Source organism: Bos indicus, chromosome 21 (assembly GCF_029378745.1).
Source record: "Bos indicus isolate NIAB-ARS_2022 breed Sahiwal x Tharparkar chromosome 21, NIAB-ARS_B.indTharparkar_mat_pri_1.0, whole genome shotgun sequence".
NCBI lineage: Eukaryota > Metazoa > Chordata > Mammalia > Artiodactyla > Bovidae > Bos > Bos indicus.
In genome coordinates, this window is record NC_091780.1 from 14338909 (window position 1) to 14354203 (window position 15295).

The 15295-nt window shown below is 58.1% G+C and overlaps 1 protein-coding gene across 1 annotated transcript in view; it reads left to right on the plus strand.

The window, feature by feature from the left end:
- Window positions 1-3328, plus strand: part of RGMA (repulsive guidance molecule BMP co-receptor a) — a 49810-nt gene extending 46482 nt beyond the window's left edge. Inside the window, exon 4 of the mRNA XM_019983726.2 lies at window positions 978-3328. Coding sequence (XP_019839285.2) covers window positions 978-1700 — 723 coding nt within the window. The 3' untranslated portion in view covers window positions 1701-3328. The remainder of the gene's footprint in view (window positions 1-977) is intronic.
- The last annotated feature ends 11967 nt before the right edge of the window (window positions 3329-15295 follow it).

Below are 15295 nucleotides of genomic sequence, written 5' to 3' on the forward strand. Positions count from 1 at the left end.
AGAGCTGGCTCAGCCTAAATAAATAAATAAAATAGCCTAAATTAAAGAAAAGAAAAAAAGCTCAATGTGTTGGCCAGGCCAGTCCTTCTGGGGGCTCTGGGGAGAGTCCGTTCATTGCTTCTTCCAGGCCTCTGCTGGTTGCCGGCATCCTTCAACTTGGGGCCAGGTCCCTTGAGTCTCTGCCTCCGTAGAAATACTGCCTTCTCTTCTACGGTCAGATTTCCTGCCTCTGTCTTACAAGGACACGTGTGATTACGCTTAGGGTCCATCAGGATCATTTCTCCATCTCAGTGTCCTTAACCTAATCCCACCTGTAAAATCCCATCTGCCATTGCTGTTGTGGTCCAGTCGCCAACTCTTTGCGAACCCATGGACTGCAGCGCACCAGGCCTTCCTGTCCCTTCCTGTCTCCTGGAGTTTGCCCAAGTTCATGTCTGTTGCATCGGTGATGCCATCCAACCATCTCATCCTCTGTCGCCCCCTTCTCCTGCCTTCAGTCTTCCCCAGCATCAGGATCTTTTCCAGTGTGTCAGCTGTTCCCATCACGTGGCCAAAGTATTGGAATTTTAACAGGTTCCAAGGTTTAGGGCATGGTATCTTAGAGGCTGTTATTCAACCTACCATAGTGGATAAAGACCTTTTATTTTTAATTAGCCCTGCTTGTCGTTTTATGATTCTCCTCTGCATATAGTAAATGAGCTGCTTTTCTATTTAGAAAAGTAGTTTCTAAAGTTCCCTTTATAAATAATAAAAAAATTAAGCAAATTGTCTTAAAGAAAAATATTAAATGCATAATAGCACAGGTCTCACCGAACAGGGACCAAAACAGGGAAGGGACAGTCCAGAGCGTCCTGGGGCCTCCGGCCTTCTGTGTGCTCCGTGCAGAGCGTCATGATGAGTCCAGGGCTGGGCCTCGTCCCCCTGCAGTCACCAGCACCATCTCACGCCTCTCTGTCTCTGTACCTTCTGGCCCACAGCTCACCATCATCTTCAAGAACTTCCAGGAGTGTGTGGACCAGAAGGTGTACCAGGCTGAGATGGACGAGCTGCCGGCCGCCTTCGCAGACGGCTCCAAGAACGGTGGGGAGAAGCACGGGGCCAACAGCCTGAAAATCACCGAGAAGGTGTCGGGCCAGCACGTGGAGATCCAGGCCAAGTACATCGGCACCACCATCGTGGTGCGCCAGGTGGGGCGCTACCTGACGTTCGCCGTGCGCATGCCCGAAGAGGTGGTCAACGCCGTGGAGGACCGCGACAGCCAGGGCCTCTACCTCTGCCTGCGGGGCTGCCCCCTCAACCAGCAGATCGACTTCCAGGCCTTCCGAGCCGGCGCGGCCGAGGGCCCTGGTGCCCCCCAGCCGCCGGCCGCCAGCCCTGCGCCCCCAGCCCCGGACACCTTCCCTTACGAGACGGCCGTGGCCAAGTGCAAAGAGAAGCTGCCCGTGGAGGACCTGTACTACCAGGCCTGCGTCTTCGACCTGCTCACCACGGGGGACGTGAACTTCACACTGGCCGCCTACTACGCCCTGGAGGACGTCAAGATGCTTCACTCCAACAAGGACAAGCTGCACCTGTACGCGAGGACTCGGGAGCCGCCAGGCCGGGCGGGGGCCGCCCCTGGGCCACCCCCGGCCCCCTGGCCCCTCCTCGGCACCCTCCTGCTCCTGGCCTTGCTCCCCGCGCTCCTGGGGGCCGCCTAGGACAGACCGCGGGGGCGGCCCCTCACTGCACGGGGTCTGGTGGCTTCCTGCTGGCCCCGTGGGCCCCACGGGGGACAGTTACGTCCCCGCCGCCTTGGGCTGCCTGCTGGCGAGGGCTGGGGGCATAGGATGTCCCCTCTCTGCCCCCCCGGGGGACCGGCTACTGGGGGTGGTGGCGATGGGTGCTGTGACGTGTGTCACCTCCAGCTGTGCAGAGAACAAGCTGCCCCCCCCCGCCCCCGTCTCCGCGCGCCCCACCGTGTGAATGTGCAGATCAGAGCCCCAGCCCCCACGCGAAGCCCCCACCCCACGCCAGAGACCCTGGACGGGGCAGCATGTCAAGCTGCTCCCACCCCTGCGATGCACTGAGAGAGGCCCGGCTGACTGCTGCACACGTGCCCCCCGGGGCCGCCTGCGCCCACGCACGCACACACACTACACACTCGCACACACGGAGGCGGGGGCGGGGGCGGGGGCGGGGGCGGGCCCAGGCTGGACCCCCGAGCAGGGCATCCCTTCCTGCTGGGCCTTTAGGACACGCCCCAGGGCGCTGCTTGGCGTCTGTAGAAAACTGGGGGAATCCTTTGGCCAAAACGTTGCACCCTCCCCATGCCTTCCTGCCCGTGGCCTCCCTGTGAGCCCAGCAGAGACCACCAGGCGCCCCCCAACTGGGCACGGGTTCAGGCCCCCGTGACCAGGCCCCCTGCGCTCTGAGCAATGACCTGCTCTGGCCCCTTACTCCCACCACCTGTCCTTCCGTCCCCCTTCCCGTCTACCGTCCTTAGGAAGTCGAACCTTTGTTTTTAAATTGTCTGGTCCTCCCCAGCAGGTGGTAAGATCCAGTGGGCAGGGAATCTGGGGCTGCAGGCTGTGGACCGGGGACCCAGCGGAGAGGGCTAGCTGGCCTGCCCTCATCCTCTGCTTTCTCCTCGCTTGCCCCCACCCCCAGAGCCCTGCTCCCCACCCTGCCCACCCACACATCTGCCTTCCGGGGCGAGGAGCGGGAAGATATCTCAACGCTTAGCATCGGTGGCAGGGTCCCCTCTGGCTCGGACTTCCTCTTAAGCCCCGCGGCCACACGGAGACTTCCCCACTATACGTCAGCCAGGCTGTCCATCCGAGGACCCCAGACCACTCCCGCCTCCGCTGCTGTTTCAGAGACCCCCAGAGGCCGCCGCGGGCTGGGCTCCGCCCCCAAAGGCGTGGCCGTGCCCCCGAGGGCCCCCTTCCGCAAGCCCTGCACCCCCCATCACTGTCCCCCCGCCGGCCGCCTTCTGCTGACCCCGGGGACCTCTCATACACTGGCCCAGGAGGCTGCGGACTGGTCCCCGCCTCCCACTCCAAGAGGTCCCCTCGGAAGCCCTGCCAAGCCGCGGGCTGGGCGGGCGGTCGACGGGAGTGTGGCCTCGGCCCCTCCCTGCTGGTTTTTAGATGGTACCTATGTTGGAAGTAAAAAGTGAAGCACTTTATTTTGGTTGTTTGATCACGTTCTGCTTGGAAGTGGGGGCCCCTCACTGTGTCCCGCGTCTGCGACCTGTGTGGAGTGTCACCGCGTGTACATACTGTAAATTATTTATTAATGGCTAAATGCAAGTAAAGTTTGGGGGTTTTTTTGTTTTGTTATTTTCTTTTGGACTGTGTGTCAGAGTTTGTTTTCTGAACGGACGTTGGTTCCTTCGGAGATGGTGGGTGTCGGTGGTGGGTAGCATATGGGTGTGTGTGAGAGAGCTGAGTGCCTGCAGAAGAGGAATCAATTAAACAACCAAAGCCCCCTACTTCTCTGAAATTACTTTCCTTGCTATGAGCTGTCTTTGGGGCTTGAGGGGTCCAGGTTCCCTTGCAAAGCTGGCATCATCCCCAAAACAGATGACTATGTGCTGGAGGAACGTGGAGGGCCGTTGGGCTGAGGTAGGGTGGGCTGGCCTGAGATCCAGGAGGAGTCATCTCAGCTTCTTCCATCAGTGTGAGACCCAGGAGCGGGGACTAGCTGCCTCCGGTCCAGAGGTGCCCCCTCACCTGCAGCCCAGGTAATGGCTGACGGCACTGCCAAGGGCCCATCGGTGAGCAGAGGATCAGAGCCTGCCGGGGCCAGCTTCTCTACTGGCTGTGTGCACATTGCATCCAGGGACATCCCTGGGCTTCGCAGTTGGCTCTCTGGTAGAGAACCTGCCTCCCAGTGCAGGAGACACAGGTTCGATCCCCAGGTCGGACCATCCCCTGGAGGAGGGCATGGCAACCCTCTCCAGTATTCTTACCTGGAGAATCCCACGGACAGAGGAGCCTGGCGGGCTATGGTCCGTGGGGTCGCACAGAGTGACATGACTGAAGCAGCCAAGCACAGCGCAGCACAGGGACTTCCCTGGTGGTCCAGACTTCACCTCCCAGTGTGGGGAGTGCAGGTTTGATCCCTAGTTGGGAGCTAAAATCCCAAAAAACATAAAACATCATAAAAGACATACAGCATCACCAAAAAACATAGAAGCAATATTGTAGCAAAATCAACAAAGATTTTTTAAATGATCCCTATCAGAAAAAAAAATTATTAAAAAACACATAGTCTCATCCCAATTTAAAGCTATCCAGTGAATCAGATGTGTATATGGGCGTGTAAAATGCACGCCCATTTTACAGACTCCAAAAAGAGGCTCAGGGAGATGGACTGGCCCAGAGTGCCTTAGCAAGGGCAGGGCCAACATGTACACCGAGGTGTGTTTTGCCCCCCCAAATCCCTGCCAGTCCGTTATACCAAAGGCCAGGTGGCAGACGAGCTGCACTGTGACGCCAGGCCACGTCCCAGCCTTTCCACTTTGCCAGCTCCGTGACTTTGGACCAGTCACTAACCGCTCTGAGCCTCCATCAACTCCCTTAGAAAGTGGGGGGTGCCCATCCCCTAGGGTTGTTTGACGATTCAGCAAGTACGTTCCTGTGAGGCACCAAGGACAGGGCCTGGCACAGCGCATGCCTGGCGTTGGTGCTGCTGCTGCCCTAAGGCCAGAGGGGGCGAGTGAGATGGTGGGGGACGGGAGGGGAGCGGGCCGCAGAGCCCTGGAAGCGCGGGAGCGAGGTCAACCAAGACAGTGCGCCTGCACACCACCCCAAAGCCGAAGTAGAAGGGGAGCTCTTTCTAAGCCTCGTGCTTATTTAAGCAGGCTCCCAGAGAGAACCAAGGGCCTCCCAGGTGGCGCTAATGGTAAAAAACCCTCCTACCAAAGCAAGAGACTTAAGAGAGGTGGGTTCCATAGGGTCCGTGGGGTCACAAAGTGTCGGACATGACTGAAGCGACTTAGCACACACATTACTGGGCTTGGTGGTGGGGCTTCCCCAGTGGTTCAGCGGTAAAGAATTCACCTGCAGTGCAGAAGCCACAGGAGATGCGGGTTCAACCCCTGGGTTGAGAAGATCCCCTGGAGGAGGGCACGGCAACCCTCTCCAGTATTCTTGCCTGGAGAATCCCATGGACAGAGGAACCTGGCCGGCTACAGTTCACGGGGCCGCAGAGTCAGACAAGACTAAAGCGATTTAGCACACGCACACCAGAGAGAACCAGGAGTCTGGGCTTTGGGAGGAAGAACCAGCTTAGAAGGGACACAAAAAAGCTGGGACATCCCACACACGCCTTACCCAGTTACCCAGCCGCCCAAATTGATAGGCTGCTCACCCTCACTAGAAACTGGAATGAAATGAACACTAATGGTGGGGGGGGGGGGGGGGGGGGAGGGAGTACCACCAAGAGCTGTTGGCAGTCAGCCAGCGCAGAAGAACAGATTATTAAGAAGCCGGGGCACACAGGAGAGAGGAAAAAAAAAAAAATCAGGAAAAAAAAATCAGGCCATCAGATGAAAAGGCTACGGCGGTCGCCAGATAAGAGGCTTGGTTTGGAACGTGTTCAGGACCTTAAACTCTACCAGCTGGAATTCCTTCCAAGTACCATGCCACTCGCTGCCCTCCTGAACACGGAAATTTGCACTTCATCGTGAATATGGAACACTGAGTCGTGAGTTAAATGATTCCCAAGAAGCGGCTTCCTCTGGCTCCGCAGGCTGGGTTTGGAGCAGAGACACTCCAAGGCCCTGCGCCTGGAGGTAAATGCATTAGCAGACAGAGCTCGGGCCCTCTCCTTGCCCCATCCCCACTCACCGGGAGCTTGGACATCTTGGCAAGGCAGACTTCCTAAGGATGGAAGACAGGAGAGAAAGGGCCGTTAAACACAAAGGAGCATGGGTTGTTCATAACGAAGAGGGCAGATTCTGGGAGGAAAAGCAGTGGAGCCAGGCCAGAGGGGTCTCATCAGAGTCAGGCCAGTGTGCAGGGTTGGGGCGGGCTGGCACAGAGCGGGGGTGGCCCTGGTCCCGGGCGGCCGGCCGGCTTGGCATCTAGATTGGCTCTGCCCGTCGCTGACTGTGTGGTCTCCCTTGCATTTTTTGAACCTTGGATTCCTTATTTGTAAAATGGAATTATGAGTACCTACCTCCCAAGGCCATTACAGAAATCCAATGAGCTAACATTCATAAATCGCCTCGCACACGGGTCCCGGCGCCCTGGCAGAACAGAGAGGCCGCCAGACATGGCCCTCATCCTGCCTTTGCCGTTGCGCGTGTCCCCTGATTGACTGGGTTCCATGATCATGGGTGCTGGGGGATGCGACAGAGACCAAACACTCTACCTTATGTTCTCCTTGGTGAGACGGGTCTCTAACCAGGCAGTTCGTAACCAGTAGCCATGCTGTACTGGGCTTCCCTTATGACTGACAGTAAAGAATCTGCTTGAAATGCAAGAGACCAGGGTTCCATCTCTGGGTCAGGAAGATCCCCTGGAGAAGGCACCGGGTGCCCACTCTAAGAGTCTTGCCTGGAGAATTCCCTGGACAGAAGAGCCTGGCGGGCTACAGTCCATGGGGCCTCAGAGCTGTCTGAGTAATCTAACACTTTCATTTTTTTCTTTTTTTCAGCCATGTCTCACTATATGTTCATCCATCAGTCATGCCTGACTCTTCGCGACCCCATGTACTATAGCTCCCCAGGCTATTTAAAAAAATGGTCTCAGAAGGATGGGCTTAATTAAGAAACTGTATGGGCCAGCAGGTGTGCAAGGCATGATGTGTGGAGGTAGGCATGTCCCCCAGCGTCACTCCAGCCTCACCCAGAGTCGTGCTGGGAAGCCTCATGGATTCTTCTGCATTTGAACTCACTTCTGTCCCCTTCGTCCCTCCCTCCCACAGGAATCAGAGCCCTCCCCAGGCCACCCCCTGTAGCCAAAGCAAAGGAGTCTGGCCAAGCAGATCTGCCTGGGGAAGTACACACCCGAATCGTCTGCTGGAAACAGGCTGGGGCCTGGGTCTCAAGTTCACTCCAGGCTCCTCTTGCACACAAGCCCAGTGTCAGCATCGGCTGTCTCTGGGGCTGGGGCACTTTATGAATGTGGGTGAGCTGGCTCGGGCTAAGGGGGACCCCCTGAAGGCGATTGGAAGTTGGTAGAGAAGCAGTCCGCAGCTCGTCGGAAAGGAAACAGAAACAGAGTTTGGCTGACTGGATCAGGCCCACCCGGCCCAGGGCCAGGCCCTCAGCTCAGGGCAGGGCTTGTGCCTTGGGTTTGGTGGGCCTGGATGGCAGCTGGCATGTGGACATCTGGACAGAGAGTCCCCAGCCCTGTCCCCTCCTGACTGTGTGATAGGTGACCTGGGATGGCTCCCAGCCTCGGCGCCCTCACCTGTAAGGGAAGATGACTGTATGTCCTCTGCAGACAAAATGCCAACCTCTGCACCTGCCCTGAACTCACAATTGCTGTGACCATTTTCACAAGAGCCCTAGAAAGCAGATGCCATCTGGTTTCCAGGTAAATCCCATGCCACCCACCTGCCCCTCCCTTGAGGATCCCCAAAGCAGGGGTGGCGTCAAGCCAAGGTTCTGGTTGCTCTGGGGCTGGCAGGGAATGGGGCCAGACCCTCACCTGCAGGCTGGGCACATAGAGGGATGTCGATGGGCCCTGGAGAGAACAAGGAGGGCAAAGAGGGTCCCCCAGATCTGAAGTCTTCGAGCCTTGGGATCAAAGGCACCTGTGGATCCTCGGCGGGGTCACCACCGTCCAGGGGCGGTCATCAGCACCCCCAGCTGGGGGACAGTCTTGTTGCAGCTGCCAGTGCAGACCCCACTCCCAAACGCATGGAGCCTGGAGCCCCCCACCCTGCCCCAGCCAGGGCCACCTGCCGCATGCCAGGTACCCTGCCGACTGTCTTATCCAAGGACTGGAGGGTCACCAAGGAGCCCCGTCCAGCTGCCTCCTTCCTGAGGCTCAGGTGACTGGACTCCTGGGCTCCATCAGATGGGCCTGGTGAGCAGGCAGCCCTCAAGTCAAGGCTGGGGAGTCTGGACCCCCAGGGTCAATGCCATGGCCCTCAGGACAGGGCAGCCCCAACATCTGCCTCCTTGAGTTGATGCATCCTTCCTGGGTGGGAGGAGGTGGGCGGTAGATCCCTCCAGGAAGTGCCCAGGCCCCTCCCTCTGGAGGGGGTGTCTAACCGTCCCTTCTCTCCTGTCTGCACAGACCCTGGTAGGCGTGTCCCCTGCATGTCTGCTCCGGGACACTTCATTTAGTCCACACGCATTCAGTGAGACCCTATGACGTGTCTGGGGCTGAGCCCTCTGTTGGGGACACAGCAGGGATCCCAGGCCACCCACCTGGGACAGATCACAGAGGATGGAACTGCAAGGAGGAGATGAGAACTGCCGGGGGAAATGGCCCAGCGCTGGTCCTCACGTTGCTTGCCTTGTTCTCTGGCCTTGAGCCAGCCACATGCTGGCCCCGAGCCCCCATCTCTAGTCCTGGGGAAGGACCCGGACAGGGTCTCAGGGCCATCAGGAGGATAAGACAGTACCCGTCGGAGGCACTTGAGTGACAGTCAGAGAAGTCACTGGATGGGCAGGAACCAGCTCTGCCTTTAGAGGCAGGAGCAGCTGGAATGGAATCTGAGCGCCACCACTTCTCTTTGTGATCTCGGGTGAGTCACTCCAAGTCTCTGGGCCTCCGGATCCCCAGCTGGAAAATGGGGGAAAATCCGACCTCGTGGCAATTTCATGAGGACTAAAGGAGAAAGCAGAATAAAGCAACAGGCCCAAAGTCCAGCACCCGGTAACCACCATCTGTAGACGGGGGCTTCTGCCCACACGCCTGTAGCTCAGGTGGCTTCATTCACTCACAAGTCAAGGTCACGACCAGCTCGGGGCTCCCAGACACACATGACATCCAGATGCTTTCTAGGGGCTAATATTTCCCCGGGCCCCTCCAGGGCTGAAGTTCATTTGATAATTTATGAGGTAGGGATAGAATCTTTATAATTATAGCTTCTCTCAACTATAAAATCAAGACACATTTATTAATTAAGCCCAAACAAAACTACAAGACCAATAAAACACAATGGGATAGCATTAATTTAAGCAATGGGTGATGTTTCGCAGAGGCTAAGTGGGCCCTCCCCATGTGATGGAGGCCGGAGGCAGGCCGCCTGGGCCAAGGTCTTGCCAGCTCGGCTGCCCATCATCCGCCCCCCGCTCCCCCCACCTTTGACTCTGCAGACCCTAGGAAGCTTGTCATGGGCGTGAGTCCCCTCGACCACCAGAGAGCCAGCGTGGATCTTTCAGCTCCAATACACCCCTCAAGTCCCAGGTTCTTTTCTCCTTCCAGCCCTTCTTAATGACTGAAAAGATGTTCATCGAAACGGAAACATAAAGGAATTTAAATTCTTCTAGAGATCTCAAAGTCTTCCCTGGTGGCTCAGTGGTAAAGAATCTGCCGGCAATGCAGGAGCCGTGGGTTTGATCCCTGGGTTAGGAAGATTCCCTGGAGGTGAGCATGGCAACCCACTCCGGTTTTCTTGTCTGGAGAATCCCATGGACAGAGGAGCCTGGCGGGTTTCAGTCCATAGTGTTGCAAAGAGTCGGACGCGATGGAAGTGACTTAGCACGCAGAGATCTCAAAGGACTACCCTCCCTGTATCTGTAGGCCCCAACTCGGGAAACACTGAACTAGGACCCAGCAGGACAGGAATTGGCTAATCTGATTCCCACCTGCATCCGCTGTCCCAGGACTCAGGGAGTGAAGCGGCATTGGCTCTGTGCAGGGGATAGAGTGATCCAGGACAGGGTTCAGAGGAGGAGGCAGGAAGGCCCTGAGCAGGGGGCTGGGGCCACAGGGGCCTAGAGCAGTGTGGGAAGAGGTGGCCCCCAAAGGAGACAGGGAGGCCCACGGAGCCTTCATCTCCAGCCTCCCCTGGGGTACGGAGGGCAGAGAGTGGGCTGGACCTCACAACAGGTCACCAGACCCAGGCCGCCCCGAGGAGCCAGCCGCATTGGTGATGGCTCACCCTGCAGGATGCTTAACCCGGCTGGGCATTGTTCCCCATCAAACGGGTAACCCTGGTCCCCACCCTCCAGAGGTTAACACTGGGCCCAGGTCATGGCAATCGGGAGCAGCCTGATCTGAAGTTAGGTGGTCTCACCAGCACCCAAACTCTCAGCCGGGCTGCTTTGAGGGCCCTGGGTCTCCTTCCCGCTCCGTAGGCCCTCCTGTGTGAGCCCATGGAGCTCCCCTCCCTGTTGTGGCCACTACCCTAGACCTCGCTGCCTCTTCACTCTCTTGCCTGGCACAGGGAGCCTGGGGCCAGGACCTGGGTGCCTCCCTCCTGGGCTAAGGCAGCCGGCGGACTGTGAACCCATGTGCCTGCCCAGCATAGCCAGTCCAGGAGCTATGATGGGAGGATGCTTAGCAAATTGCTGGTACTTAATACTCCCCGCCTTGGTGGCTAAGACGGTAAAGAATCTGCTGGCAGTGGGAGAGACCCAGGTTCGATACCTGGGCCTGGAAGATCCCCTGGAGGAGGGCATGGCAATCCACTCCAGTAGTGTTGCCTGGAGAATCCCATGGACAGAGGAGCCTGGCGGGCTACAGTCTATGGGGTTGCAAAGAGTTGGACATGGCTGAGCAACTAAGGCAGCTTACCAATCTTTCCCCCAGGCCTTTATCGCCTCATTACCCTTCCAGTTATTTCCCTGGACCTTCTTAAAAATCCAGCAAATGAAGAGCTAATGGGCCGCAGGCCAGGCAGCCTCGGGGAAGTTGTTCCACCACCCAGAACTGGCTTCTGTCTGCCTTAAATGTCCCCCTGGTCCAGGCGGCCTGCCGACTGGGACCTGAACTCTGGTCTGACCCCCAGCCCGCTCATCCTCCAGGGAAGGGGGCACCCCAGGCCTCCTCTCCCGGGATTCCCTGTCTGGGCACTGCACAAGAAAGAGCTCCAAGCCTCACACCCACAGGGCCCTTGCAGAATCGGGGCTCAGGACTGGAAGCCAAAGAGACCTGGGCCCTGCTGGGAGCCCCGCTTCTCAGCAGGGGTGTCAGCAGTGACAACGTGGGGGCAATGGATTACCCTGGGGGCTCTGCCAACGTCTGTGGGCACAGGGAAGGGACAGATAGGAACGGGACAGCAGGTCAGAGAAGGCAGTGGAGAAAACCAAGCTCCAACTGCCTCTTGGGGAGAAATAGGATTCGTCAGGCACCAGGAGGTGAGTGATGTGAAAGCCGCTCAGTCGTGTTGGACTCTTTGCGACCCCCTGGACGGTAGTCCATGGGATTCTCCAGGCCAGAATACTGCAGTGGGTAGCTATTCCCTTCTCCAGGGGATCTTCCCAAGCCAGGGATCGCACCCGGGTCTCCCGCATTGCAGGTGGATTCTTTACCAGCTGAACCACAAGGGAGGAAGGGGAAAACAGTGGCTGGAAGCCAATCTGCTGATATCTGAGGCTGCGGGGGCAAAGGTCTGCCTTTGGCTGGAAGGTTTAGGCTGGCTGCAGCCGGGGGGACTCGGGAGACCAACATGAGCCTGGAGAGCTGGTCAGGTCGTGCAGGGCCTCGGACCCCATCCAGCGAGCTTAGAGCTAAGGAGAGGGTCACAGGGAGCCGCAGAGGGATGCCTGGGCCTCGGGGCTCAGGGCGGCGCCGCCCGCCGCCGCGTGTGGCTGGGAGGGAGGAGAGGCTGGCGCTGGCTGAGCCCATGCGTCCCCGCAGGGTGGCGGGAGGTGGCCATCGAGCGGGGCCGCCGGACCACCCCGGGGGCAGAGAGCCTGCGCGGCTGGCCTGAGGCCCGCCCGAGAATGGGCCGTGGCGGGGCACGGCTGGTGGGGGCCGGCAAGGCCGCGCCTCCCTGCAGCCGGCACCTTCCTCTCTCCCCACCCCGCCACACGCCCGCAGGGACAGGGCGCCTCCAGGTCTCTGGCTCGGGTGCGGGCTCACAGCCACGGGGACCGACCCCCTTCCTATCCCGGGTAGCTCATTGCCGGGGCGGCGCGGCCGGCCGTTTCTAGTGGGAATCTGCTGCCCTCTGCAGGACGGTTCTAGAACCGCGTCACTAGGCCCCTCCAGCAGAGACCCGGTGCTGATCCCCAAAGCCAAGGCGGACCCCACCCAGCTGGCCCGGCCAAGAGCGGTCGCCAGGTGCGGTTCCCCGCAGCCTCAGCTCAGTTCGGTCGCTCAGTCTTGTCCGACTCTTTGCGACCCCATGGACTGCAGCACGCCAGGCCTCCCTGTTCATCACCAACTCCCAGAGTTCACTCAAACTCACGTCCATAGAGTCAGTGATGCCATCCAGCCATCTCATCCTCTGTCATCCCCTTCTCCTCCTGCCCCCAATCCCTCCCAGTATCAGAGTCTTTTCCAATGAGTCAACTCTTCTCATGAGGTGGCCAAAGTACTGGAGTTTCAGCTTTAGCATCATTCCTTCCAAAGAACACTCAGGACTGATCTCCTTCAGAATGGACTGGTTGGATCTCCTTGCAGTCCAAGGGACTCTCAAGAGTCTTCTCCAACAGCACAGTTCAAAAGCATCAATTCCTTTGGCGCTCAGCTTTCTTCACAGTCCAACCCTCACATCCATACATGACCACTGGAAAAACCATAGCCTTGACTAGATGAACCTTTGTTGGCAAAGTAATGTCTCTGCTTTTCAATATGCTATCTAGGTTGGTCATAACTTTTCTTCCAAGAAATAGGTGTCTTTTAATTTCATGGCTGCAGTCACCATCTGCAGTGATTTTGGAGCCCCCCAAAATAAAATCTGACACTGTTTCCACTGTTTCCCCATCTATTTCAGAGCTTACTCAAACTCATGTCCACCGAGTCGGTGATGCCATCCAACCATCTCATCCTCTGTCATCCCCTTCTCCTCCTGGTCTCAATCTTTCCGAGCATCATGGTCTTTTCTAATTAGTCAGCGTTTCTCATCAGGTGGCCAAAGTATTGGAGCTTCAGCTTCAGCATCAGTCCTTCCAATGAATATTCAGGACTGACTTCCTTCAGGATGGACTGGTTGGATCTCTTTGCATCCAAGGGACCCTGGAGCCTCAGGACGTGCCAACATGCCCCTTTGATAATATCCACAGATGCCAAGAGACCCCGCAGGGACCTCACGCAGGTCACCACAGCCTGGCCGGAGGCTCTCACATCGTTTGTGTTTGAGGCTTGGAGAGGTGGCAAACTGACCCAAGAACGCCAGCTGGTTAAAAGCCAAGTGTGCCCACCTCCCAGACCCATGCCTCCCTGGGTCGGCCCTCACGCCGTCTCGGGCCCCCGTCTCTCTCCCTGGCATGTATGTGACGTCTCGTCCTCCTCCTGAATGCTTGTCCAGGGCGTGCCCCCCGCCCCAATCCCCAGCTAGGAAATCGGCTGAAAGAGGGCAGGGTCACAGAGCCTAGCACAGAGCCCGGTTCAGGGGAGCACCTCACTCTCATGATTTCGTCCCAGCTCTGTCTCCCCACCGGCCTGGGAGCCTTGAAGGAGCCGCCCTCTGTCTCCGTGTTTACCTGGCTCCAGTCCCCATGGGCCTTCCTCCTGTGTTTAATCTCCTCCGGAGCAGAGCAGGCTTTGTTGGGGCCCCCCTGCAGGGCTCTCAGGACAGGCGGCTCCCATTGTCAGGTCGGCTCCAGGGTGAGGGCCATTACGTTCTAGGTCCCCCCAACCATCCCTCCTAGACCCACACCCCCCGCCACCCCAGCCCAGAACTGATGGATGCTGACTGTTCTGCGTGGTCCTCAGGGCTTGCAAACCTCTCTCTTTTCCATGGCCAGAGTTCTCACTTACCCTAGGAGCCGTCTGCTTCCTGTGCAAATGAAGGTGAAAAGGCCACATGTCTTACAGCATACAGAGAGGGGCCAAAGGGACGAGGGATGGCTTCCCTGCCCACCCCCAAACCACCCCTTCCCCAAGGCCATCTCAGTGCATGGGGTCAGTGGGGACTCTGCTTTGGTAACAGTTTCCTCTTGGGTCACAAAAGAAATGCAGAGAAAGGTGTGAACCCTCTGTGGGGCAGCTCTGGCTGCAGAAAGTGGCTGTCATTCTGTCCATCTTGGAGGTCAGAAGTCTGTAGGTTAGGGACTTGCCTATATTCCACACGAAGTCCTGTCACGGGGCACAGAACTGACCTGGAGTCCCCAAGACTCAGCCCAGGGCAGGACCCCACCAGCAGCAGCGGGGGCGGCCCCACAGGCCCGGGTTTCTACAGATGTTTATCCAGATGAGCCGTATCTTCCTCCCACTTCACAAAGCAGAACAAATGCAGGTTGGGAGGTGAGCCCAGCGGTTCTCCAACCTCAAAACCTGATGGAAGAACTGCCTCAGGCACAGCTGGTCCTGCTCCTTTAAGAGCCACAGGTTGGAACCCGGAGCCGCAGGTCTGGCAAACTGTGGGGCCTTGTGTTTCAGTAAGTGACCTTTCTGTTGGCGCTAATTGAGGAGGACTTGCCCGGATGCCAGACGTGCGGGGGCCCTGCCAGGGAGCAGGGAGGGGCCTGAGACTACTCCTTCCAGTAAAAGGCAGGCGTTTTTGGCAGCGGTCAGTTTAGAAGCCTGGCTGCTATTGTAAATCATAAGCTGATTATTGCACTTGTTCTTAAAGTTTCCGAGAGCGGTTCCAGGCAAGCTGTGAGTTGCAACACAATTGAGAGTTAAGTTTATGGTCAGGAAGAACCCTCAGCTCTTCCTCGAGTCTCTGACTCCCACTCCTTACGCTGGAACCCCAGCGCAGCCGGGCGAGGGAGGCCCCTGCAGCAGCGTGTCCTGGGCGGGCGCCACAGGACTTCACCCCCAGGCTCCGAGCGGACACACGGGCCTAAGTGGTGTTGAGAATTAATGGAAGACCTTCGTGACGGCTGAAGTGTGGTTTCAAAGTCACCAAGTGTTGGAGAAACCCCTGGGGTCTGGCAGGCCTCTCCGCCTCCTGTGCAGACGGTCTCACCGCGGTACCACCCTCCCTCCGTCTGGGCCTTGCGGGAGCTGAGCCGCCCCTGCGCCAAATCGCTCGTTAACATTCGTGTCAGTGTTTCCATTATAAAGTGCTCTTTCCTCCTTCAGGAATATACGGCCCAACTGTAAAATTACCCTCGAGGCTGCAGGCTGGCTCAGACCCGGCGGTCTGGCTTCCTCCAGGGGGCTGCAAGGACCCCCGGGGATGGCCCCCGCCCGGCGTGACCCACCCAGGACTCAGGGGGCAGCCGCCCTGCACGGACCCTGGCGAGCGCAGGCAAGGGAAGGGGACAGCAGCGGCTGGCCAGGGA